Here is a 24,252-nt window from a genome sequence, read left to right on the forward strand (position 1 = left end):
TGGGTGGACTCTTAACTTGCTTCCCTCCCCCCCTCCCCACTTCTCTGGGCACCACCACCACCTTACCACTGGTCCTGCTGCTGATAACAGGTTCTTTTTATCCCCAGGCTAGAGGTGCGCATCCTTTTGTTTTGCCCAGTTCATCTTGCTAATGCAAACGTCACCAGAGAAACCGAGCCCAGGGGGCCAAACACCCGAGAAGGGTAGCCGAGGCTTTATTTTTTTTTAAATAAAATGATTACAGAGGATGAAGTGAGACGTCACTGCTGCGTCATCCGGCTTCTAAGGGGACGCGCTCGCTGTCGGGTTTTGTGAAAGGCAAATCGGAGCTCTTAAGAACAGTCATTGATGAGGAGTCACCCGCAAATGGGGAGGGGAGCCTTACTGGAAAAGAAAGGCTTCATCCGGAGCAGCCTCTGCATCCGCAGTGAGTGCATTCAATGATTCTTCCCTGTGGAATAAAACCAGCATGTTAAATCAGCCCTGGGTCAGGTGCAGAGGAGCTAATGGCTGGAAAAGGGAGCTGGAGAGGCTCGCTGGACTAGAGGATCAGCACTTGACAGGGACTGAAATGGTTTCCTGCTGACCTGTGCGGAAAAGCATCTCTGCTGTTCCAGACAAACAGCAACCAAAAACACGTAACTAAGTTAATTTTCCTCTCTCAGTGGCTGATAGCATATGCCTCCCCCAAGAAGGCCGTAGGAAGGCCCTTTATCGTCCTTGCCTTCGGTTTAAAACCATTCCCAAGAATACAGAGGGTTAGAAAAGCTGGGAAGCCATCATAGCATTCCTTAAAAGCTCCACTTCATATTGAACTTTCGTATCTCGCAAGGCAAACCACAGTAAAGTGTTCACAGCAGCGCTTAAGAAAAAAAAAAGGGGGGGTTGATATTCTGGCATGAGTTTACTAGATTTTAAAGGGGGGAAGCGCTTGGCACCTAGGCCTGTTTCCTAAGCTGGAACATCAGAGACGCAGCTGAAATCTTCGAAACCGGTGGCCAATGACAAAGCTACTCAGTCTGTCCTAGAGGACAAATCAGGTCAGGGATGACCAAACTGGAGCACAGGAGCACAGGGAGCTCTTGAAGCCTCCGTTGGCCAGCTTGAAGAAAGCATTTCTCTATTTGAATCACTCCTCCAGGCCAGCCAGCAATTTGGAGAATGTGGTTAAAGTTGCTTTCTTTCCTCCTCTCCCTCCACCCATCTTCCTTCCTTCCTGTCTTGTGGCTCTCAAACATCTGATATATATTCCATGTGGCTCTTAGATTAGGCAAGTTTGGCCACCCCTGAATTAACTCCTAACTGAGACACGGGAGGGGAGGTCTGAGGCAGAAAGAATTGCTGCAACACTCAAGGAGAGGGTCTGCTCTGCATCCTCACCACTTCCAGCTTGCTTTTGGGAACCCGGCAGATGCAGTTTGTGCCAAAGTTGGTGTCCCGCGTCTGGATGCAGCGCAAGCAGCAGAGGTTCTCATAGCCCTGTTTCTTCCACTTCGCGATCAGGTTTTTGTCAGCGTACCCTTCTTTGATGCAGTACTCGTACAGTTCTGCGGGATGGAGGAAGGAGACAATGAATATCGTGCTTGGCGGTGGTAGGAATTTTATATCGCCACGACTCCCCACCCCACACCCCCAAACCACTACCAGAAGCAGCAGAGTCTACAGATGCCTGGATGAAAAACAGCATCATCTACAGGGGATGAAAACATGCAGTTGCCAGGCAAGACACCAGGAGAGGAGTCTATTCAGGGCTCATTTGCATTAGGCCACACCCCCTGACACCAAGCCTGCCAGACTTGCATTCCTGCTCAAAAAAAGACAAGTCTATTCCTTTGTGGCCTCTGCAAGGTCTTTAAAGAGCAGCAATAACAAAGGAGCAGGAAGGATCTATATCAGTCTTAGTAATCAGTTCCCATTTTTAAGTAAGATCTTATTGGATGATAATTTTCCTCCTCTTGTGAGCCACCTTGGAAACTTCTTATCAGACTGAAAGGTGACATCTAAATACTTTAAATATACTGATTTCCTTTTCCAGAACAAAACATTCCCCACAAGCAAAAACCGAGATGGTTGGCTTACCTCTGCTGATGGCTTTCCTCTTATAAAAGAGATCAAAGATGTAACGTGTTTTCTGGTGATGGATTCTGAAAATGGGCCAGAGGGATTCCACTTTCCTCTTCCCTTCGTGTGGTTCAGTTTCAGCTGTCCATGGAGAAAAGGAAAGATGATATTCCCCACCCAAAGCCATCTCCATTGCGTGTCTGTTATTCCATAGCATTCCTAATAGCCAAGTATGGTTCCTGTGCGTATCAAAAGATCCACAAGGGAAGGCCAGTCAGGTCTATGGTTGGACAAACCCAGGGGAACCCTCAGATTTACAGAAAAGCATTGAGTGACAAAGTACAAAGGGCATCAAGCTCGTGTGATATTTCTTTGCAAGGTTTCAGCTGCCAAACCACAATGACAGCTGGAAATACTTTAGCACTTCAGGGCTTTTCTTGTAGCAGAAATTCCTTTGCACATAAGGCCACACACCCCTAATGTAGCCAATCCTCCAAGAGCTTACAGGGCTTTTAGTACAGTGCCTACAGTAAGCACCAGGAGGACTGACTACATAGGAGAGGGACGGTGGCTCAGTGGCAGAGCATCTGCTTGGGAAGCAGAAGGTCGCAGGTTCAATCCCTGGCATCTCCACTAAAAAAGGGTCCAGGCAAATAGGCGTGAAAAACCTCCACTTGAGACCCTGGAGAGCCGCTGCCAGTCTGAGTAGACAATACTGACTCTGATGGACTGAGAGTCTGATTCAGTATAAGGCAGCTTCATATGTTCATATGCAAAGGCGTTCCTGCAACGAAAAAAGCCCTGGCACTCTTACACAGTGTTTTTACTTGAAGGTAAAGCAGGCCGGAAGCTGGAGAGCCAGTAGGGATAAGGGGAAGGCAGCAAAGGGGAAAAAGCTGAGGTTGGGGGAAATAAGCAGGAAGCAGAACTGAAGGCAGCAGGGGGAGGGAAAGGCCAGATGCCTTTTATTCAAGATGCCAAGAATTCAACATGGGACTTCTGACATGCAAAGCATTTATTCTACCACTAAATTATGGACCCCGCCCACAGCAATGGTTTCAGGTAAAGTGATCCCAAAGAGGCCAGGGTTCAAACCTCAGCAAGCCCTATTTTATTAGGCAGTGTTCATTCTCATCACCAACCCAGTCCTTGGCTTCAGTCCTCACCTTCCCTCATTTTCTGATCCAGTTCATCTAAGGTTGGTTCAATCAACTCCCAGCCATCCGGAGGAGGTTTTCTGCTCCTTTTCACCTTGGGCATTTCAAGAGGAAAAAGGAACTGCGTAGGCAAAAAAAGAAAGAAAGAAATCGCATCAGTTGTCAAATTCATCCCGGAAGTAACAAGTGCACCTGCAGACTGCCTGTGCTTCATCTTCAGTCTCCCGGAATTTAGGAAATGGGATTGTAGGTTGGTGTCAGATTTGCCTAGGATGACCCAATGCAAAGGGAGGTGGGGGCACCTGTGGCTCAGTGGAATAGCATCCGCTTGGCATACAGAAGGTCCCAGGTTCCATCCCTGGCATCTCCAATAAAAAAAGGACCAAACAGTAGGGGATGCGAAAAACATCTACCAAAGACCCTGAAGAGTCACTGCAAGCCTGAGTAAACTATACTGACCCTGATGAACTAATGGTCTGATTCAGTGTAAGGCATTTTATGTGTGTGTGTTCATATATGAACTGAAAAAGCAGAATCTGCCAAATGTTAGTATTGTTGAACTGCTGTGGGCCTCCACTGGGGAAAATGTCGAGCATATATAATAAATACATCCAGGCCTCAGATTCAGCAGGAGCTCAGCTCCTGAACCCTTCTGAGAGTTCCACCTCCTCCTTCCCATCTTGTCCACTGAATAGTAGGTGCAGCTGGCATAACTCCCTGGATGAGCTCCACCACCTTTTTTTCTACAAAATGATCCTTGAATACATCTACTTTGCTAATTATGGATTACATTCCCAGGGGTCGTTTTATAGAAAAATAGGTGGTGGAGCTCATCCAGAGATTGTTACGCAGCTGCACCTACTATTCAATGGACAAGGTGGGAAGGAGATGGTGGAACTCTCAGAAAGGTTCAGGAGCTGTGCTCCTGTGAGCTCCCACTAAATCTGAGGCCTGTGTTCCCCTTTGTTTACACTATTCACATCCTTTCATCATGGAATTACAGGAATCTGGCACCTCCAATGTGCAGTTTCAACTAGGCTCAAATATCATGGGTTTTCCTTAGAAACAACTAACCCCACTTCTTCCCATAGAATGTATTAAAAAAATTTAAAAAACCCTCTCAAGGATTTGCACCCAACCACTACTCCTTCGGCTTTATCTACTAGCACAAAACCAGAGCTTCCCTCCACCTTTATACGCTCCCTACTGGCTAGAGGACAGGCGGCAATGCCACAGGTGAGGCCTGTCCCTGCGACGGAGAACATCGTCACCGGTTGAATTTCATCCTGCCATGGCTCTGACAAAAGCAACGCCAAAGGCACAAAACAAACCTCTAGCGAAGCTCTTCGGGTCTCTCCACTTCCGAGGGACTCCGGCTGCCCGTCGCAAGGAACACCCTCAAGGGAGAGCCTCCTTCGCTTCAAGCCTCCCCTTTTCTTCTCTCTCTTCCGTCTCTTCGCAGCCTTCTGTCGCAATGCAGTGACGTCACTGGGGAGCGAGGGGCCCCCTTCCCTTCATCCGTCGCTTTCAGAGCCTTCTCAAGCCGGTAGCCCTGTCTATTTCCATGCCTTACTCTTGAATTAACAAGACCCCTTCGCTCCTTCTCCGACTTTAAAAATATTCTGATCCCTCTAGTGAAAAATCTCCTCAAAACAATGGGAGCGGTGTCGAATCGAGGGCGACTTCTTTTTTAAAAAAAATCAGGCAGAGCCGAGGACAGCCCTCCTTTCCTCAGGGCGCTACGACGTAACGCGCGTGCGCATTTGGGCTCGGGGGGGGGGTGGGGAGGGCGGCGGGAAGAGGAGAAAGACCTTCCATAGAGGCGGCTGGCGGCGACTTCCGCTTCCGGGTTGCCTGCTGGCTGGTGTGGAAGCGAGTCGGGCGGAGCGAGGGGCAGATTGACTCGCCGCTGGAGCCGCTACCGCCGTCCTCGTCTTCGCCATGCCCAAAGGAGGTGGGTGAGGAGGGGTCGGGGCGGAGAGCGGCAGGCTGAGGCCTGGGGGCGGGGCCTGGCCTGGGGCGGGGGGCGAGCTGGCTGGGGGAGGGGCTCCTCCCTCCATGACGTGACTAAGCTGCTTTCCCATGTGGCTCTCGAAGCCTCCACCACCCCCATTGGCCGGCTTGGAGAAGGCATTTGTCCCTTTAAATCACTTGTCCAAGCCAGCTGGTGCCTTGGAGAATGCCTTTAAAGTTGCTTTCTTTCCATCTCCCTCCCTCATCTATTTTCCTCCCTCCCTCCCGAAACCCATGACTAAGCTGCTTTCACATGTGGCTCTCTAAGCTGGTGCCTTGGAGAATGCATTTGGAGTTAAAGTTGCTTTCTTTCCACCTCTCGCTCCCCATCTATGTTCCTCCCTCCCGAACCCCGTGACTAGGCTGCTTTCACATCCGGCTCTCGAAGCCTCCACCACCCATTGGCCGGCTTGGAGAAGGCATTTGTCTCTTTAAATCACTTGTCCAAGCTAAGCCAGCTGGTGCCTTGGAGAATGCATTTGAAGTTAAAGTTGCTTTCTTTCCACCTCTCTCTCCCCATCTATATCCCTCCCTCCGGAATCCCGTGACTAAGCTGCTTTCACCTGTGGCTCTCTAAGCTGGTGCCTCGGAGAATGCATTTAAAGTTAAAGTTGCCTTTTCCCACTTCCTTCTTCCTTGTGCATCTTATATGAACATATGAAGCTGCCTTCTACTGAATCAGACCCTCGGTCCATCAAAGTCAGTATTGTCTACTCAGACTGGCAGCGGCTCTCCAGGGTCTCCAACTGGGGTTTTTCACACCTTCTTGCCTGGGCCCTTTTTAGTTGGAGATGCCGGGGATTGAACCTGGGACCTTCTGCTTACCAAGCAGATGCTCTACCACTAAACCACGGTCCGTCCCTTCCCTTCTTCTGTCAGTCACTGCACCCAATGTGGGTAGGGTCAGGTAGGGGTGCTGCTTAGCTGTGTCTCGTGGCAGGGCGTTCTGCAGGCAATATCCGGCTTCTAGCCTCCTAAAAGGTGCTTCTCAGGAACTTACAGTGGCAGGAGGGGGTGCTGTAGGCGAAGGTCTCCTGGGATGGGGGTTCCAAATAGGATGGAGCTTTTGGAGTTGGCTTTTCCATGTGTGACCAACCTGCCCAGCCCCTTGGCTCTGTGCATGGAATTGGACTAATTTCAGTGGGTTGAAATTAATAGAAAGAGCTTCCTGACTGTTAGAGCGGTTCCTCAGTGGAACAGGCTTCCTCGGGAGGTGGTGGGCTCTCATTCCTTGGAGGTGTTTAAACAGAGGCTAGGTGGCTATCTGATAGCAATGCGGATACTGTGAATTTAGGCAGAGCATGAGAAGGGAGGGCAGAAGATATTGGATTTATGTCCCTCCACTCCGAATCTCAGAGTCTCAGAGTGGCTCACAATCTCCTTTATCTTCCTCTCCTGCAACAGACACCCTGTGAGGTGGGTGGGGCTGAGAGAGCTCTCACAGCAGCTGCCCTTTCAAGGACAACCTCTGCCAGAGCTATGACTGACCCAAGGCCATCCCAGCAGGTGCAAGTGGAGGAGTGGGGAATCAAACCCGGTTCTTCCGGATAAGAGTCCACACACTTAACCACTACACCAACTGGCAGGAAGGGTCGCATTAGTGCTTAGTTCTCGTGGCCCTTTCTTACACACCCATGAAAGTGTTGCTCACCACTTTGGGGTCAGGAAGCATTTTTTTCTCGAGGCTGGTTTGGCCAGGGATCCTGGAGGTTTTTTGCCATCTTAGCATGGAGCAGGGGACACTGGGTATGTGTGTGTTGCGGGGGGAGGTATTTGTGAGTTTCCTGCATTGTGCAAGGGGCTGGACTAGATGACCCTGGAGGTCCCTTCCAACTCTGTGATTCCAAAGAGTGAGTGATAGGTTGAAGCTCTCCCCAGACTGCATCTTTTGTGGGAGGGGGCTGCAGATCCAACAACGTTCTTTTGCTCTTACCCTACTTTCCCAGGGAGCTGCCTGGGTGACAGTTCCTGCATTATTGGCTGGTTTGACATTGGGGGGGGTGAACAGTGTCTCAGCGGTAAAACATCTGCTTGGCATGAAGAAGGTCCCAGGTTCAATCCCCAGCATCTCCAATTAAAAGATCCGGCTGTAGGTGATGGAAAGACCTCTGCCTTAGACCTTGGAGAGCTGCCACCTCTCTGAGCAGTACTGACTTTGATAGACCAAGGCAGCTTCGTTTAATGTTTAACCCAGGGGGTGTCAAACTCATTTGTTATGAGGGATGGATCTGACATAAATGAGACCTTGTTGAGCCAGGCCAGGGAAGGAAGACAGGCTTGGCTCAGTCGCTCTGCTGCGCAATTGAGAGAGCCTGGCAAAGCAAGCTATTCCTCCCCAAGGGAGGAGCCTCAGCTAATGAAGAAAACAAAGGCTTTGCGCTGTAGCTCCTGTGTGATTGAATAAGCCTTGCAAAGCAAGCTGTTATGGAGAAGGAAGCAAGAAAGAGGGAGAAGGAAGCAGATGACAGTTTCTTGGGGGCCTAATAGGAGCCTTCCGGGGGCCTGATTTGGCTCGTGCTGCATGTTTGACACCCCTGGTTTAACCTGTTAAATCCCAGGTTTTAGGGTTAGAAAGCACTGCCTATGGGCATCTACCTAGCCAATCGCATGCTAGGTTGGATAGAACCTTGGTCTCATCCTGTTGGGTTTTCTTATCTCTTCCCCAGCAGCCTCAAATGATAACAGAAACAGCTTCACCCTCTTCTGATGCTTGTATAGACTGGAGCTAATGGGTAATTGTAATTGTGATGTAGTAATTCTCGAAGGTCCAAACATATAAGGGGGATAGTGTGCGTTTGTGAGTGCCTCATTCCATGTCTGTGGGAATCTGTTTTCTTTGGTGTGTTAGCTTCTCTGCGTATGGTGATGCTGGAATAAACAGTTTCTTCATGCCTGGTGTGGTACTTAGAGAGTCATACTAGGATCTGGGAGATGCAGGTTCGAATCCTGCACCACCATTGAAGCTTGCGGGGTAAACTTGGGTTAGTCACAATCTTTCAGCTTAACCCTACCTCCCAAAGTTGTTGGTAAAATGAGGAGATTAATGTGAGCTGCTGGGGATAAAAGCAGAGTGGGTAAATATAACCAGAAGTGGTCTTTTTGAGAAGTCTGTACCATCTCTGGAGCAGTAGAAAAGAGCAGGGGTGGAATTCTAGCAGGAGCTCCTTTGCATATTAGGCCACACACCCCTCATGTAGCCAGTCCTCCAAGAGTTTACAAGGCTCTTTTTTGTAAGCTCTTGGAGGATTGGCTACATCAGGTGGGTGTGGCCTAATATGCAAAGGAGCTCCTGCTAGAATTCCACCCCTGGAAAAGAGTGTCCAGGAGCACCTTAAAGACTAACAAAATTTGAGGTAGGGGATGAGCTTTTGTGAGTCACTGCTCAGATACCCTTCGGATACTTCTTTGGGTGAGTCACTGCTGGGACATCCTTCGGATACTTCTTCGGGTGAATCACAAAAGCTCATCCCCTACCTCAGATTTAGTTTAGTCTTTAAGGTGGTACTGGACTTCTACTCTTTTCAACTGCTGCAGGCAGACCCATCTTGACATATCTGAAGTGGCACGCTTCAGCCAAGTGCTGCTTGAGCCTTGATGGGTTTGCAAGTGGAGTGGAGTCCCCCGGGGAGAAAACAGCAGAGTGCTTTCAGAAGAGCTTTGCTGAGCCAGCATTGGCAGGGAAGGAGTTTCCAGAAACGAAACAGAAACAACCCCAGCCTTTGCTCGCTGAGGAAAACACAATGCGAATGTGATAACTAGTCCCTTTCGCTATCCAAATTGGCTTTTAAAATGTGCTTGCCGTCCAAATATGACCTTTGTAAATTGATGGTGAAAGTCCAGCAGGACTTTGCAGAACAAAGCTAGATCGTTCTGGTTGAGATTTTAAAAAAACAGGTAGAAAGAAGGTCCCTGAGAGATTGGCATAATAGATCACTATGACTTTGCGGGGCATTTCTTAGAAGGGTTTAGTTTCTAGGCTTACAAAGACTTTTTCCCTATGCTAGTGTTGTTTTTTTCCACAGCACAGGTGGAAAGAGAGCCAGCCTTCCTTCCTTCCTTCCCAGTGTAGTGGTTAAGTGCATGGACTCTTATAAGGGAGAACCAGGTTTGATTCCCCACTCCTCTATTTGCAGCTGCTGGAATGGCCTTGTACCAGCCATAGCTCTTGCAGAGCTGTCCTTGAAAGGGCAGCTTGTGGGAGAACTTTCTCAGCCCCACCTACATCACAGGGTGTCTGTTGTGTGTGGGGGGGGCGGTAAAAGGAGATTGTGACCACTCTGAGAGTCAGAGTATAAGGCAGGATGTAAACCAACCTTCCTTCCTTCCTTCCTTCCTTCCTTCCTTCCTTCCTTCCTTCCTTCCTTCCTTCCTTCCTTCCTTCCTTCCTTCCTTCCTTCCTTCCATCCATCCATCCATCTGACATTCATGTCTTGCAGCTCTTAAACATCTGATGTTTATTCTATATGGCTCTTACCTTAAGCAAAGTTTGGCCATCCCTGATTTATACCGGTGCTTCTCCCCACATTGGGCACCCAAAATGGCTTAGAGCATCCCCTCCTCTTCTTTTTCGTCCTCACAAAGGCAGGCTCAGCTGAGTGTGTGAGAGACTGGCCCAAGGCCACCCAGCCACTTTCCATGGCAGAGTGCGGACTCGAACCTGGGTCTCCCAGACCTTAGTCCGAAATTCGAACCACTGGCCCACGGCGGCTCTTCTCCACTCAAAGGGTGTCACCGTGTGACCGTGTTCCATTCCACATCAGTGCCGCGACGCCCATTTGAGTCTGACTCATTTCAATAAACCAGATGTCAAAAGTCAGCCTGGCTTTGCAGCCAGAGAGCCCAGTGGAAAGAGCTCTGTTTCGAAGCTGACCTTTTTCGGGTGCCAGCAGAGGCATGACTGGGCTTGCCCCCACCCAAACAAGGAGCTCTCCTGGCTGCGCGTGACAGCGATGTGGTCGATTGCTACCTTGCGGGGACTGAGGAGGGCGAGCCAGCGAGTCAGGCTGCAGCTGCGCCGCACCCAGTTTGGACTCTCTCCAAAGGATGCTGCCAGCACAACTTTCTCCCGGGGCTTGCTCTGCTAGAACCTGCATTTCTCGGTGTCAAGTGCAAAGCTTACCTGCACTGCTGGATGCGCAGTGAAGAAGAGAGCTGGGATGATACAGGTTTGTGAAGGGTGGGAATGGCATTGAAAGAAACATCAACTGCTTTAGTTTGGTGTAGGGGTTAAGTGTGAGAACTCTTATCTGGGAGAACCGGGTTTGATTCCCCACTCCTCCACTTGCAGCTTCTGGAATGGCCTTGGGTCAGCCATAGCTCTGGCAGAGGTTTTCCTTGAAAGGGCAGCTGCTGGGAGAGCCCTCTCCAGCCCCACCCACCTCACAGGGGGAAGGAGATGAAGGAGATTATAAGCCACTCTGAGACTCTTGATTCAGAGAGAAGGGCAGGGTATAAATCTGCAGTCTTCTCCTCCTCCTCCTCCTCCTCCTCCTCTCTCTCTCTCTCTCTCTCCCTTGTGAGCACTATAAAACCCCACAACTTGGCAAAGCTGGATTAGCACGGAGCTATTTGCATGTAAAATCTCTGTTATTAAGGAGTTCCGTTCTCTGCTCAGAATTTCGGCCTTCTCCGCGATATGGTAGCAACAGAGAATGCAGCGCAGTTTGGCTTCAACGTGTGCCAAAAGTCGCAGCAATCAGCCTTTGCTAGGAGGGATAGAAACGCAGTTCTCTCAAACAAAAGCAGGGATTTGGCAGTTCTAGCCAGCATCCACAATTCTCCCTAAATAGCTTCTGAGTCCATATGCAAATTTCCCCCCTTTGGCCCTGTGTTAAAGCATGGAGGTAGAAACAGGTATAGTTTAATACAGATTGATTACCTTTTGCCCAGTATGTCCCTGGTCCCTGTTTGGGAAACCTGGTTCATTGCATTCTCTTTCACCCACCTCGTCCAGGCACCATAGACTGAATGTCCTAAGAAGATAACAGAAGCCATGTTGGCTCAGACCAGTGGCCCATCCAGTCCAAGACTCTGTGTCACACAGTAGCCAAACTCCAGGTGCCATCAGGAGAGCCACCAGTGGGGCCAGAACTCCAGAAGCCCTTCCACCTTTGCCCCCACCCAGGCACCAAGAATACAGAGCATCACTGCTGCAGACATAAGAACATAAGAGAAGCCATGTTGGATCAGGCTAATGGCCCATTCAGTCCATGTCACACAGTGGCCAGAAACCCAGGCACCATCAGGAGGTCTATCAGCAGGGCCAGAAGCCCTCCCACTGTTGCCACCTCCTCAAACACCTAGAATACAGAGCATCACTGCCCCAGACATAAGAACATAAGAGAAGCCATGTTGGATCAGGCCAATGGCCCATTCAGTCCAACACTCTTGTGTCACACAGTGGCCAAAGCCCAGGCTTGACTTGAGATGTGGATAGATCTGAAAAACTTAGCGCTACGGTCTGTGTTTCAGTTCTTCCGTACACAGGTAGCTTTTAGAATTTCTGGGCTGTATCGCTTTAGGCAGAAGGTGAAATCTAATCTTCTCTCTTTCTCAAGCACCCACCACCTCCACCACCCTCAGTATGTAGGGGCCTCTGACCTGATCTGCTCCCAGAAATGTAACAATAGGCAGAAAAAATGGTGCTCTGGAAAAGCAAAACACCCCTATAGGAAGGGACCAAGTAAAAGCAATTGGCTGCTTTAAAACATTAGCTACATCAGGGGTGGCCAATGTTAGCTCTCCAGATGTTTTTTTTTGCCTACAACTCCCATCAGCCACAGCCAGCATGGCCAATGGCTGGGGCTGATGGGAGTTGTAGGCAAAAAAACATCCGGAGAGCTACCGTTGGCCACCCCTGAGCTACATGACAGTATAATTAAATTGCCAAAGTGGAGGTGGGAATTGGGTCGTTTGCTCAGATGTCTCATTGGGAGAAAAATGGAGTATAAATAACGGAAAATGAACACAGATTTTATTACCCTAAAAGTATGTCTGTCATCATCATCATAATTTGATTTATAGCCCTCGCTCCCCTGTATAACAGAGCTCAGGGCAGATAACAGCATTCCTAAAACAGTTAAAGTTTTAACAATTCACTCAAATAACAGCAGCCAGTCACAACTAATAGATGGCATGTAAATAGCCCAGGAGGGAGATAAAAATCTTAAAAAATCAAGTTCAGCAGTCCATATTCAGTGTATTTACATCTGTTGTCCGGTCTGACATGCTAGTTCTACAACATACTTATTTTACTTGCATAATTATAACTATTTTACTTGATTGCTCAGCCTGCATTATACTGTCTCGTATGTCTTATGTTCATTTATATTCTCATACGGCTGATTCTTCAATGCGAGGAGCATTTCTCCCCCTCCTTCGGTATGCAGGGGCAGTCTATTGTACAAACAGCCGCTTGCTGTCTGAAGCCCTGGAGTGCAGGTACAAACTGGCCGACTCACAAAGACCTAAACCAGGAGTGTCAAACATGTGGCCCAGGGGCCGAATCTGGCCCCCAGAGGGCTCCTATCAGGCCCCTGAGCAACTGGCTGTCCTCTGCTTCCTTCTTCCTCTCTCTTGCTCCCTTGCTTTGCCAGGCTTGCTTAATCACACAGGAACTACAGAGCAAAACCTCTATTTTCTCCATTGACTGAGTCTCCTCGCTTGTGGAGGAAGGGGGGGAAGGTAGAGTTTGTTTTTTCCAGGCTCTCTCAATCACACAGCAGAGCGACTGGGCCAAGCCTCTCTTCCTTCTGTTGGCTGAGGCTCCTCCCCCTCCTGGTCTCCTGAGAAAGGAAGGAAACAGCCACAGCTTCCTTTGCCCAGTTCCCTGGATCCCATGGGAGAGATACAAAGAAAGCACCTTTAAAACCAACAAGTGCTAATATTTTAAGCATGTTTTAAGTTTTTAAAAAAAGATATATATATTTAATTGTATTTGGCTGTGTCCTTCATAAAGTTTATATCTCTGCTACCTAATCTTAAATAGATACACACATGGCTTGACCCAACATGGCCCGGCCCAACCTGACACGGCCGTAGCCACCAAGGTCTCATTTATGTCAGATCCGGCCCTCATAACAGATGACTTCGACATCCCTGACCCAATCTAATGTTTCAGCGTGTGCATTTTCTTGACAGAGGCCAGGACAAGGGTAGATTGTGGTCCCTGCCCATCGCTGAGGCTCTTGAGCAATGTTTTTGTAGTGCGTTCCCGTGACATCTCACGTGGACCGCTGAGCGTTAGGAGCAGCTGCAGAATCTGCACTTGGGTGCCGGCCCAGAGAGTGAGTCAGGCAGAGCACAGGGAGGTGGGGGCAGAGACTGACGCATTGGCTGGTGCATAGTAAAGCTGCGAACACGCGGCTGTATCAGCCACAGCACCTTCGACTTCCCTTCACAGTCTCAAGCTGGGTGCCGTGGAAATGGAGGCGCGTTCGTATCTCAGCCGGGGAACGGTTAGAACCGGCCAGTTGTCCCAAGCTCCGGACCCTGGGAGTCAGACGGAGGCCCTTGTTTCCCTGCCTTGGGGGTTGGAGCTTTCGTACCCCGCGCGCTTCCCCATGGGATGGTGGATCCTCATTTGGGGCAGTTCTCCAGACGTCAAGGTCCACTCTTGCGATTACTCTGCAAGTGCGCTTCTCTGGCTCTGACCAAAGCCCGTTCAGTTTCCATGACATCTCATGCTTTGAAGAAGACGAAGACTGCAGATTTATACCCCCACCCTTCTCTCTGAACCAGAGACTCAGAGCGGCTTACAATCTCCTATGTCTTCTCCCGCCACAACAGACACCCCGTGAGGTGGGTGGGGCTGAGAGGGCTCTCACAGCAGCTGCACTCTCAAGGACAACCTCTGCCAGAGCTACGGCTGACCCAAGGCCATGCTAGCAGGTGCAAGTGGAGGAGTGGGGAATCAAACCCGGTTCTCCCAGATAAGAGTCCGCGCACTTAACCACTACACCAAACTGGCTTTCTAATGGAAGTGATAGAACAAAGTTTGGGTCCAGTGGAACCTCGAAGACCAACATAGCATGAGCTTTTATGGGTAGGCACACTTCCTCAGATACATTGAAATGGAAGTTAACAGTTCACACATAGAAATGCTGAAAAGCAAATTAGCATGTAACATGTTGAAGACATTTTAAGCAATGTTCCCTCTAAGCTGAGTTAGCTTGAGCTAGCTCACAGATTTTTAGCCTCTGGCTCACACATTCTCCTATGTCTTCTCCCCCCACAACAGACACCCTGTGAGGTGGCTGGGGCTGAGAGGGTTCTCATAGCAGCTGCCCTTTCAAGGACAACCTCTGCCAGAGCTATGGCTGACCCAAGGCCTTTCCAGCAGCTGTAAGTGGAGGAGTGGGGAATCAGACCCGGTTCTCCCAGATAAGAGTCTGCTCACTTAACCACCACACCGAATTGGCTGTCTTTGGATTGTGCGCCAGATCGACATGAATTTTAGAATGTGTAAACAATGTCCATCATCCAGCTGCTGCTGAGAGCCAGTTTGGTGTAGTGGTTAAGTGCGTCAACTCTAATCTGGGAGAACAGGGGTTGATTCCCCACTCCTCCACATGCAGCTGCCGGTGTGACCTCAGGTCAATCACAAGTTCTCTCGGAGCTGTTCTCTCAAGAGCAGTTTCTGTCAGAGCTCTTGCAGCTCCACCTGCCTCACAGGCAATACTCACTCTAAACGGGAGAGTCTTGTGAGCTACTGGCATTGAAGTTGTAAGCATAAATTAGTTTGCTCTAGGCCAGTTTTCCCTGCGCTAAGACAAAAATGTGTGAGCCGAAGGCTAAAGAACAGTGAGCTAGCTCACACTCATTCAGCTTAGAGGGAGCCCTGATGGCAGGGTGTCTGCATGGGGAGGGGAAGGAGATTGTAAGCCACTCTGAGACTTCAAGCGAAGGGCGGGGGCATAAATCCAATCTCTTCTTCTCTTTCATCTTGACACCGAAGCGAAGACGTTGCCAGGACTGGACATTCTTTGCATGACTGTGGGCGAGGGCAGGGACAGTGACGCCCGGACGAAATCCTTTTGCTAAACCAGCTCTTTCCTTTGCAGGGAGAAAAGGAGGCCACAAGGGCCGGGTGAGGCAGTACACCAGCCCCGAGGAGATCGACGCCCAGCTCCAAGCCGAGAAGCAGAAGGCCAAAGTAAGCCGCCCACCCCTTGAACTGGCCGAGAAGGCCCGGGAGACTCCCTCATTTGCGTTCCTGTACGCTTCACTTGTCTACAGAAGCCCTGATGCATGGTTCCTCCCCCTCCCCCGCTCTCTAGATGCTGACTCGAGAGCCAGTGTGGTGTAGTGGTTCAGAGTGTCAGTCTAGTATCTGGGAGACTGGGTTCGAATCCCCACTCCTGCCACAGCAGCTCACTGGGTGACCTTGGGCCAGTTGCTCGCTCTCAGCCTAACCTGGTTTGCTGTGAAGATAAAACGGAGGAGAGGAATCGCAGAATCATAAAGTTGGAAAGGACCTCCAGGGTCGTCTAGTCCAACCCCTCTCCCCGCCCCCGCACAATGCAGTGGGGCCAGGACACTAGAAGTCCTCACGCTGTTGCCCCTCCCAAGCACCAAGAATCCAGAGCATCGCATTTGATGACACACATGGCCCAGCCTGACAAGGTCTCACTTACGTCAAATCCGGCTCTCATAACAAATGAGACACCCCTGTAGGGAGCTGGCCGGCCACTGTGTGAGACAGGGCACTGGACTAGACAGGCTTTTGATCTGAGCCAGCTCAGCTCTTCTTACATTCTTAGTATGAAACTCCCAGCGCAAACTCTGTCCCTGCCATGGGCTTCCAGCGTGGCCAGTTTGGTGTAGTGGTGAAGTGCGCGGACTCTTATCTGGGAGAGCCAGGTTTGATTCCCCACTCCTCCACTTGCACCTGCTGGAATGGCCTTGGGTCAGCCATAGCTCTCGCAGGAGTTGTCCTTGAAAGGGCAGCTGCTGTGAGAGCCCTCTCAGCCCCACCCACCTCACAGGGTGTCTGTTGTGGGGGGGGAGGTAAAGGAGATTGTGAGCCGCTCTGAGACTCTTCGGAGTGGAGGGCGGGATTTAAATCCAATATCTTCATCTACCTCACAGGGTGTCTGTTGTGGGGGAGGAAGGGAAAGGAGATTGTGAGCCGCTCTGAGACTCTTCGGAGTGGAGGGCGGGATATAAATCCAATATCTTCATCTACCTCACAGGGTGTCTGTTGTGGGGGAGGAACGTAAAGGAGATTGTGAGCCGCTCTGAGACTCTTCGGAGTGGAGGGCGGGATATAAATCCAATATCTTCATCTACCTCACAGGGTGTCTGTTGTGGGGGAGGAACGTAAAGGAGATTGTGAGCCACTCTGAGACTCTTCGGAGTGGAGGGCGGGATATAAATCCAGTATCTTCATCTACCTCACAGGGTGTCTGTTGCGGGGGAGGAAGGGAAAGGAGATTGTGAGCCGCTCTGAGACCCTTCGGAGTGGAGGGCGGGATATAAATCCAATATCATCTTCTTCTTCATCTTCTTTTTGAACCGCTCCGTCTCCCCTCCGGGGGGAGCCGAATTCTTCTCAACACAGTGACATGTTTTAACTTCCACAGGAAGAAGAGGAAGCGGACCAGGAGGAGGGAGGCGATGGGGCGTCGGCAGAGCCCAAAAAGGAGAAGAAGTCGCTCGATTCTGACGAGAGCGAGGAGGAGGAAGACGAAGATTACCAGGTAGGGGTGCAACCTCCCGGAGGAGGAGCTCACGTTGTGCCGAACGCTTGCCGGTTCCTTGTCCGTGGACTGTCAACACTAAACCTCTGGTGAAGGTTTCTGCCATCTTATCTCAAGCATGGCTGATGTATTTTTTTATGTAGGCTGTGTCTCAAGCCATGTGGGCCCACTGGCGTGACTCCGCAACCCCATTATACGTGTGTGCATGCTTGCCTGTCCTCAGTTGGGTATATGTTTGTGTGTCTGTGCTTTCTTGGTCTGCTTAGTAAATGATAAAATGCACAGAAAGGTTCCCTTGGTAATGCAAGTCTCTTGTGTTCTGCCCTGTACCGTAAAACCAGCTGTTGATGATGTTACCAGGGAAGGAAGTTTACCCTTTGGGGCCCTGTTTATGCAGTCAAAGGATGTGTGCTGTGCTTTGGGCCCTGTCTCTTGTGTGACAGCTCTCTAAAGACTTGAGAAATAAAAAAAGACTCCTTTAGGAATTGGAAGGAGGGCCTTATAATCAAGGATGAATATAAACACATCACCAGTGCTTATAGAGAAAAAGTTAGGAAAGCTAAACCTCAGCATGAGCTTAGGCTGGCCAAAGATGCTAAAAACAACAACAAAGGGTTATTTTTCAGAGTAAGAAAAAGAGCAAGGACACGGTAGGCCCATTGCGAGGGCAAGAAAGTGAAATTGTAACAGGTAATGAAGAGAGGGCGGAACTGCTCAATTCCTACGTCTTTTCTTCTGAGGGAAACGGTGCTCAACATGGCAAAAACAGAACATATAAGGAGGGTATGAAGTTCCAACCTAGGATCAGCATAGGGGTAGTACATATAACACCTTGTTTCTTTAAATGAAACTAAGTCCTCAGGGCCAGATGAATTGCATCCAAGGGTTCTAAAAGAGCTTGTGGATGTAATTTCTGAGCCTCTGGCTATTATTTTGGAGAATTCTTGGAGGACAGGAGAGGTGCCGGAAGATTGGAGGCAGGCGAATGTTGTCCCCATCTTCAAGAAGGGGAAAAAAGACAATCCGGGTAACTACCGACCCATCAGCTTGACGTCTATACCTGGAAAGGTTTTAGAACAAATCATCAAACACTCGGTCCTGGAACATTTAGAAAGAATGGATGTGATTACTAAGAGCCAGCGTGGTTTTCTCAAGAACAAGTCATGTTAGACTAACCTGATCTCTTTTTTTGAGAAAGTGACTACCTTGCTGGATCAGGGGAATGCTCTAGACATCGTTTATCTTGCTTTCAGTAAGGCTTTTGATAAGGTTCCACATACTATCCTTGTTGACAAGTTGGTAAAATGTGGTTTGGATCCTGTTACCGTTAGGTGGATCTGTAACTGGTTGACAGATCGCACCCAAAGAGTGCTTGTGAATGGTTCCTCATCCTCTTGGAGAGGAGTGACAAGTGGAGTGCCTCAAGGATCTGTCCTGGGACCTGTTTTGTTCAACATCTTTATCAATGATTTGGATGAAGGAATAGGGGGAATGCTTATTAAATTTGCTGATGACACTAAATTGGGAGGGGTTGCAAACACAGAAGAAGACAGAAACAGGATACAGGATGACCTTGACAGGCTGGAAAACTGGGCTAAAATCAATAAAATGAATTTTAACAGGGATAAATGTAAAGTTCTGCATTTAGGTAGGAAAAATCCACTGCATGGTTATAGGATGGGGGAGACTTGTCTTAGCAGTAGTATGTGCGAAAAGGATCTAGGGGTCTTAGTGGTTCATACGCTGAACATGAGTCAACAGTGTGATGCGGTGGCAAAAAAGGCTGCAATGCTGGGCGGTATCAACAGAAATATAATGTCCAGATCATGTGATATGATTGTATCGCTTTACTCTGCCCTGGTAAGACCTCACCTGGAGTATTGTGTTCAGTTTTGGGCACCACATTTTAAGAAGGATATAGGCAAGCTGGAACGGGTCCAGAGGAGGGCAATGAAGATGGTGAGGGGTCTGGAGACCAAGTCCTATGAGGAAAGGCTGAAGGAGCTGGGGATGTTTAGCCTGTAGAGGAGGAGGCTGAGAGGTGATATGATCACCATCTTCAAGTACCTGAAGGGCTGTCCTATAGAAGATGGTGTGGAATTGCTTTCTGTGGCCCCAAAAGGTAGGACCAGAACCAATGGGTTGAAATTAAATCAAAAGAGTTTCTGGCTCAACATTAGGAAGAACTTCCTGACCGTTAGACCGATTCTTCAGTGGAACAGGCTTCTTCGGGAGGTGGTGGGCTCTCCTTCCTTGGAGGTTTTTAAACAGAGGCTAGATGGCCATCTGACAGCGATTAAGATCCTATGAATTTAGGGGGAGGTGTTTGTGAGTTTCCTGCATTGTGCAGGGGGTTGGACTAGATGACCCTGGAGGTCCCTTCCAACTCTATGATTCTATGAAAGCTCACAACCTGAAAATCCCATTGGTCTCTAAGGTGCTTCTGCGCTTGAATCCAGCTCTTCTACTCTTTGGCCAACATGGCTTAGGGTTGTACTATCCAAACTGTGTCACGAGCCTGCTGTGATACACGGGGCTTTTTTTTGAGCAGGAATGCAGTTCCGGCTGGCTTAGCATCAAGGGGTGTGGCCTAATAGGCAAATGAGTTCCTGCTGGGCTTCTGCAAAAAACCCTGCTTGGAACAATGGTGATGCTGAGGGGTGTGGCCTAATATGCAAATGTGTTCTTGCTGGGCTTTTTCTTTAAAAAAAACCCTGTGCAAAAAATGGTGATGTCAGGGATGTGTGGCCTAATATGCAAACGAGTTCCTGCTGGGCTTTTCCTACAAAAAACCATGTGTGAAACAATGATGTCAGGGGGTGTGGCCTAATGTGCAAATGAGTTCCTGCTGGGCTTTTTCTACAAAAAAAAAAGCCCTGGTGATATCTACTGCTGTGTATAGGTTATTGGAAGCAGGATCCTGTTCTATAATTTCTATACTGTATAATGCCTGTGTTACTGCTTATACTGTGCTTCTGCAGTTCTGTCGGTTCCGCACTTCTCTCATCCTGATGTCTTCGTTACCGAACGTCCCGTTGTGTTGATCATACTGACTCGTTCTGTGTAATCTGCCTGGAGTCCCCTGGGGAAAGGGGAGGCTGTAAATAATTTAACTAGCTAAAAGGAGCCACCACCAATGAGCCCCTGTCCTGTTCTTCGCTTCCAGCCCAAGCACAAAGGAGTGGAAGGCATGATCGACATCGAGAACCCCAATCGCGTTGCGCAGGCGGCCAAAAAAGTCACCCAGATAGATCTGGAGAGCCCCCGGGAGCTGTCGCGAAGGGAGCGGTAAGAAGGTCTCTTTCCCTTGAAATGGTACCAAGGAGCAAGAATCCCGGAGCACTTTTAAGACTAACAAAACTTGTGAAAGGGGATGAATTTTTGGGAATCACTGCTCACTTCTTCAGATCCTGCATCTGCTCCTGGACTCTTAACTCTTTGCTGCTGCTACAGACAAACTAACATGGCTGCCCATATCAATCCGTTCTCTTAAAAAGCTGTGACTCTCAAATTGGGTGGAGGGGAGGACATCTGCGGGGGTACGGTGAAATCGCTAAGGGGGACAGCAGAGGCCTTTCCTCCCTGTATCTCAGGTGTTCTGTGCCACCACCAGTGTTCCCTCTAAGCTGAGCCAGTTCGGTGTAGTGGTTAAGCACTTGGACTCTTATCTGGGAGAACCGGGTTTGATTCCCCAATTCTCCACTTGCAGCTGCTGGAATGGCCTTGGGTCAGCCATAGCTCTGGCAGGAGTTGTCCTTGAAAGGGCAGCTGCTGTGAGAGCTCTCTCAGCCCCCACCCACCTCACAGGGTGTCTGTCATGGGGGAGGAAGATGAAGGAGATTGTGAGCCACTCTGAGATTCAGGGTGGATTTTTAGCCTCTGGCTCACACATTTTTGTCTTAGGAAAAAAATGGCCCCAGAGCACACTAATCCATGCAGTCGCTCTCCACTTTAACGCCAGTAGCTCACATGTAGAATTTTTGCTCACAAGACTCTGCAGCTTAGAGGGAACATTGGCCGCCACCCCCCCCCGGGTAAGAGAGGGTCCACTTGACCTCGTCTGTGTTCATTCCTAAGAGTTCCTGTTGTTGTTCTTTTGGCCACCTTTTGTGCTCTCGACAGAGAAGAAATTGAAAAACAGAAAGCGAAAGAGCGATACATGAAAATGCACCTCGCCGGCAAGACGGAACAGGCCAAGGCGGATCTTGCCCGGCTAGCGATCATCCGGAAACAGAGGGAAGAAGCCGCCAAAAAAAAGGAGGAGGAAAGGAAAGGTGAGGCTCCCCCGCTGTGTGTGCCCACCCCACCCTCCTACACACACTTCGGTGAAGGCTGGCCATGTCGTTGGAAACCCAAAATGGCTTCCGCCGTCCTCTTTCATTCCAGGGGAATTGTTGGACGGACCCCAGCAGAAAGGGGTCACCCAACAATCTCGCCGGGCCGGGTTAGATTGGAGGCTACAGGGCAGATCCTGCGAGATCCATTCTGCAAATGGTGGTGCTCCCCCTCTCCTCTCCACTTAGCACAAGAGCAGGGCAGGCGTCCTCATGCTAGGGGAGGGCACTGATGTTAGCACAAGAGAATCGCAGGTTCCAGCAAACTGACTTCCATCCATTGACACTCACATGGGGGATGTCTTGAACTCTTGGCTGCCGTTCCACAGTGAGGCTTCGGGCTGCGTGCCTGCCAGGGCTTTGGGCTAGTAGCCTCTGATGGTAGCAGCTTTGATTAGGCAATTATAGATTGCCTAGAGAATCCCCTCCTGTCTGTCCTGCTATTCGTGTTCCTGAGGGTCCAGAAAGCTCAAGCCTTTCCCGAGTGAGCAGTTTTGCCCAGCTTGCTTTCCACCATGCCTGCTAGGGCTTTGGGCTAGTAGCCTCTGAAGGTAGCAGCTTTGATTAGGCAATTATAGATTGCCTAGAGAATCCCCTCCTCTCTGTCCTGATATTCGTGTTCCTGAGGGTCCAGAAAGCTCAAGCCTTTCCCGAGTGAGCAGTTTTGCCCAGCTTGCTTTCCACCTTGCCTGCTAGGGCTTTGGGCTAGTAGCCTCTGAAGGTAGCAGCTTTGATTAGCCAATTATGGATTGCCTAGAGCAGGGTCCCCAACCTCTGGGCCATGGACTGGTACAGGTCCGTAGCCTGTTAGCAACCAGACTGTGAGTTGTATAATTATTTCATTCTATATTACAATGTAGTCATAAGAAGACAACGACAACATTGGATTTATATCCTGCTCCCCACTCCAAATTTCAGAGTCTCAAAGCGACTCACAATCTCCTTTACCTTCCTCCCCCACAACAGACACCCTGTGAGGTGGGTGGGGCTGAGAGAGCTCTCCCCAGAAGCTGCCCTTTCAAGGACAAGTCTGCGAGAGCTATGGCTGACCCAAGGCCATTCCAGCAGCTGCAAGTGGAGGAGTGAGAAATCAAACTGGCTTCTCCCAGATAAGAGTCTGCACACTTAACCACCACACCAAATACTTTAGAAATAAAGTGCACAATTGTATCATCCCGAAACCATCCCCCCCCCCCCAAAGGTTCGTGAAAAAATTGTCTTCCACAGAACCGGTCCCTGGTGCCAAAAAGGTTGGGGACCACTGGCCTAGAGAATCCCCTCCTGTCTGTCCTGCTAGTCGTGTTCCCGAGGGTCCAGAAAGCTCAAGCCTTTCCCGAGTCAGCCATTTTACCCTGCTCGCTTTCCATGTCTCTGCGCCTATAAACTGTTCTTTTTTTTAGTATTTGAGTGCGTTTATGCTTTTTTGTGCTTGGAAGTCATGGTGCTTTCTGCCAACCCTTAGTGGAACTAGGATATTTTTCAGAGAGGTGGCTTGATAAAGCCCGCCTCTGCCTCCCAGCCCTGGTATTCCCAGCAGGTCTCCCTCGCAAATACTTGCCAGGGTTGGCCCTGCTGAACTTCCAAGACCTAACCAGATCCAGTTGCTCAGGCTATCCAGCTCAGGGCTAAACTGTTCTTTTTTTGCGGATGTGTCCTTTGCGCCACCATGGTCACTTTGGCCAAAGGGTACCAACGTCAGATTTGCCTTCCGCTTGCGCTGCCTGCCTCTTGGCCTAGCAGCAGCCTCTGCATCCTTTCAGACTCTCTCATCTCCCTTTCTCTGTTTCTTTTTTACGCCCCTAAGCTAAAGACGAAGCCTCGTCAGCCGGCAAGCGATTGCAGTCGCTGTCCCTCAACAAGTAAAGGGCGGGCCGGCGAGAGGAGGGAATTCCCAGGAGCCGTGCCTGGCGGGAGCTCCGCCGCATCCCGTCCGCGTGAGGCCAGGCGGAGGGGGCCGCGGCACCAGCCATCGTCTTCACCTCCGAGAGACACTGACACGTTTGTCTTCATCTGGGCACAGAATTTCCACGGGGAGGGGACGGGGGTGGGGGAAGCGGGGGGGCGGGGCAGCCGTTAAAACTTCGGGCGCGGAACTGCAGGGAGCAGCACTTCTCCGCAGAGCCGTTTCGAACGGTTTGGTTCTTCTTTTCGCTTTTTTTTTTCCTTTGCTGTGTGTTAAAAGAGTGCAGCTCACGTACCCCGGGGGGTAGGATGGGGGAAAGGGCAGGGGAGAAAGCTTGGGGGCAGGAACGCAAATGCGGGACTGCAGATGGGGTGGGGGTGGTAGGCTTGGGGCGTGGATTCCCAGGGGGTTGGGGGCCGGATGTGTCTGTCCACGGACCATCCCGCGGGACCTTGAGCCGCAGAGCGGCAGGAAAGCTTTCAGAGCTGACCCGTGCCACTCCTTCGGGTTTCGTTCCCATTTCACCTCCCCGCCCCATCCCTTTTCGAAAGCCATCTGTGATCTCCCCCCCCCCCCCTTTTCTCCTCCAAAAACCAGGAATGGGGGACTTTTTAACTGCAAACAAAACGAAACGACCCTTCTCGATAGCGCAACATGTTGGACGAGGTGCAGATTGGAAACAAAACTTGTATATTTGGCTGAATAAAGTTTAAATTATCGTAAACTGCTGGTTTTGGTTGGTTGGCTTGTTTTGTCTAAGTGTGGTAGCCGTTCGAGTGGCTTGGAAGCAGTGTTCCCTCTAAGCTGAGTTAGCGTGAGCTCGCCCAAAGGTTTTTTTAGCCTCCAGCTCATGCATTTTTGTCTTCGCTCAGGCCCCAGAGCACAATAAATTTATGCAGTCGCTCATAACTTCAATGCCAGTAGCTCACAAAGTAGAATTTCTGTTCACAAGCTTCTGCAGCTTAGAGGGAACATGGCTTGGAAGTTATTCCCAGCAGGACTTTTTTTTTTTGGAAGGAGCAAGAGGAGGAGATTGGATTTATATCCCACCCTCCACTCCGAATCTCAGAGCAGCCCTCAATCTT

At 49.9% G+C, this 24,252-nt stretch overlaps 2 protein-coding genes across 2 annotated transcripts in view; one reads left to right on the forward strand and one right to left on the reverse strand.

Moving 5' to 3' along the window:
- Nucleotides 1–199: 199 nt before the first annotated feature.
- BUD31 (BUD31 homolog) lies at nt 200–5,030 on the reverse strand. The gene is made up of 5 exons (XM_060260770.1): nt 4,550–5,030; nt 3,228–3,339; nt 2,080–2,202; nt 1,381–1,547; nt 200–451 (listed from the first exon to the last, which is right to left on the reverse strand). Exons 2-5 carry the CDS (start codon nt 3,319–3,321, stop codon nt 401–403), a joined length of 435 nt encoding a protein of 144 aa, XP_060116753.1. The 5' UTR covers nt 3,322–3,339; nt 4,550–5,030; the 3' UTR covers nt 200–400.
- The window catches only part of PDAP1 (PDGFA associated protein 1), a 465,345-nt gene continuing 446,084 nt past the window's right edge, over nt 4,992–24,252 (forward strand). The window contains exons 1-6 of the mRNA XM_060260769.1: nt 4,992–5,172; nt 15,293–15,384; nt 16,814–16,930; nt 20,097–20,218; nt 21,053–21,204; nt 23,069–23,174. Coding sequence (XP_060116752.1) covers nt 5,160–5,172; nt 15,293–15,384; nt 16,814–16,930; nt 20,097–20,218; nt 21,053–21,204; nt 23,069–23,127 — 555 coding nt within the window. The 5' untranslated portion in view covers nt 4,992–5,159 and the 3' untranslated portion in view covers nt 23,128–23,174. The remainder of the gene's footprint in view (nt 5,173–15,292; nt 15,385–16,813; nt 16,931–20,096; nt 20,219–21,052; nt 21,205–23,068; nt 23,175–24,252) is intronic.

Source organism: Heteronotia binoei, chromosome 20 (genome assembly GCF_032191835.1).
Source record: "Heteronotia binoei isolate CCM8104 ecotype False Entrance Well chromosome 20, APGP_CSIRO_Hbin_v1, whole genome shotgun sequence".
Lineage (NCBI taxonomy): Eukaryota > Metazoa > Chordata > Lepidosauria > Squamata > Gekkonidae > Heteronotia > Heteronotia binoei.

Coding starts and splice junctions, on each gene's coding strand:
- BUD31 (XM_060260770.1), bottom strand. CDS start 3,321: ATGCCCAAGGTGAAAAGGAGCAGAAAACCTCCTCCGGATGGCTGGGAG. Junction 2,203..3,227: donor GGATCAGAAAATGAGGGAAG/GTGAGGACTGAA, acceptor CTCCATGGACAG/CTGAAACTGAACCACACGAA. Junction 1,548..2,079: donor GAGGAAAGCCATCAGCAGAG/GTAAGCCAACCA, acceptor TCCATCCCGCAG/AACTGTACGAGTACTGCATC.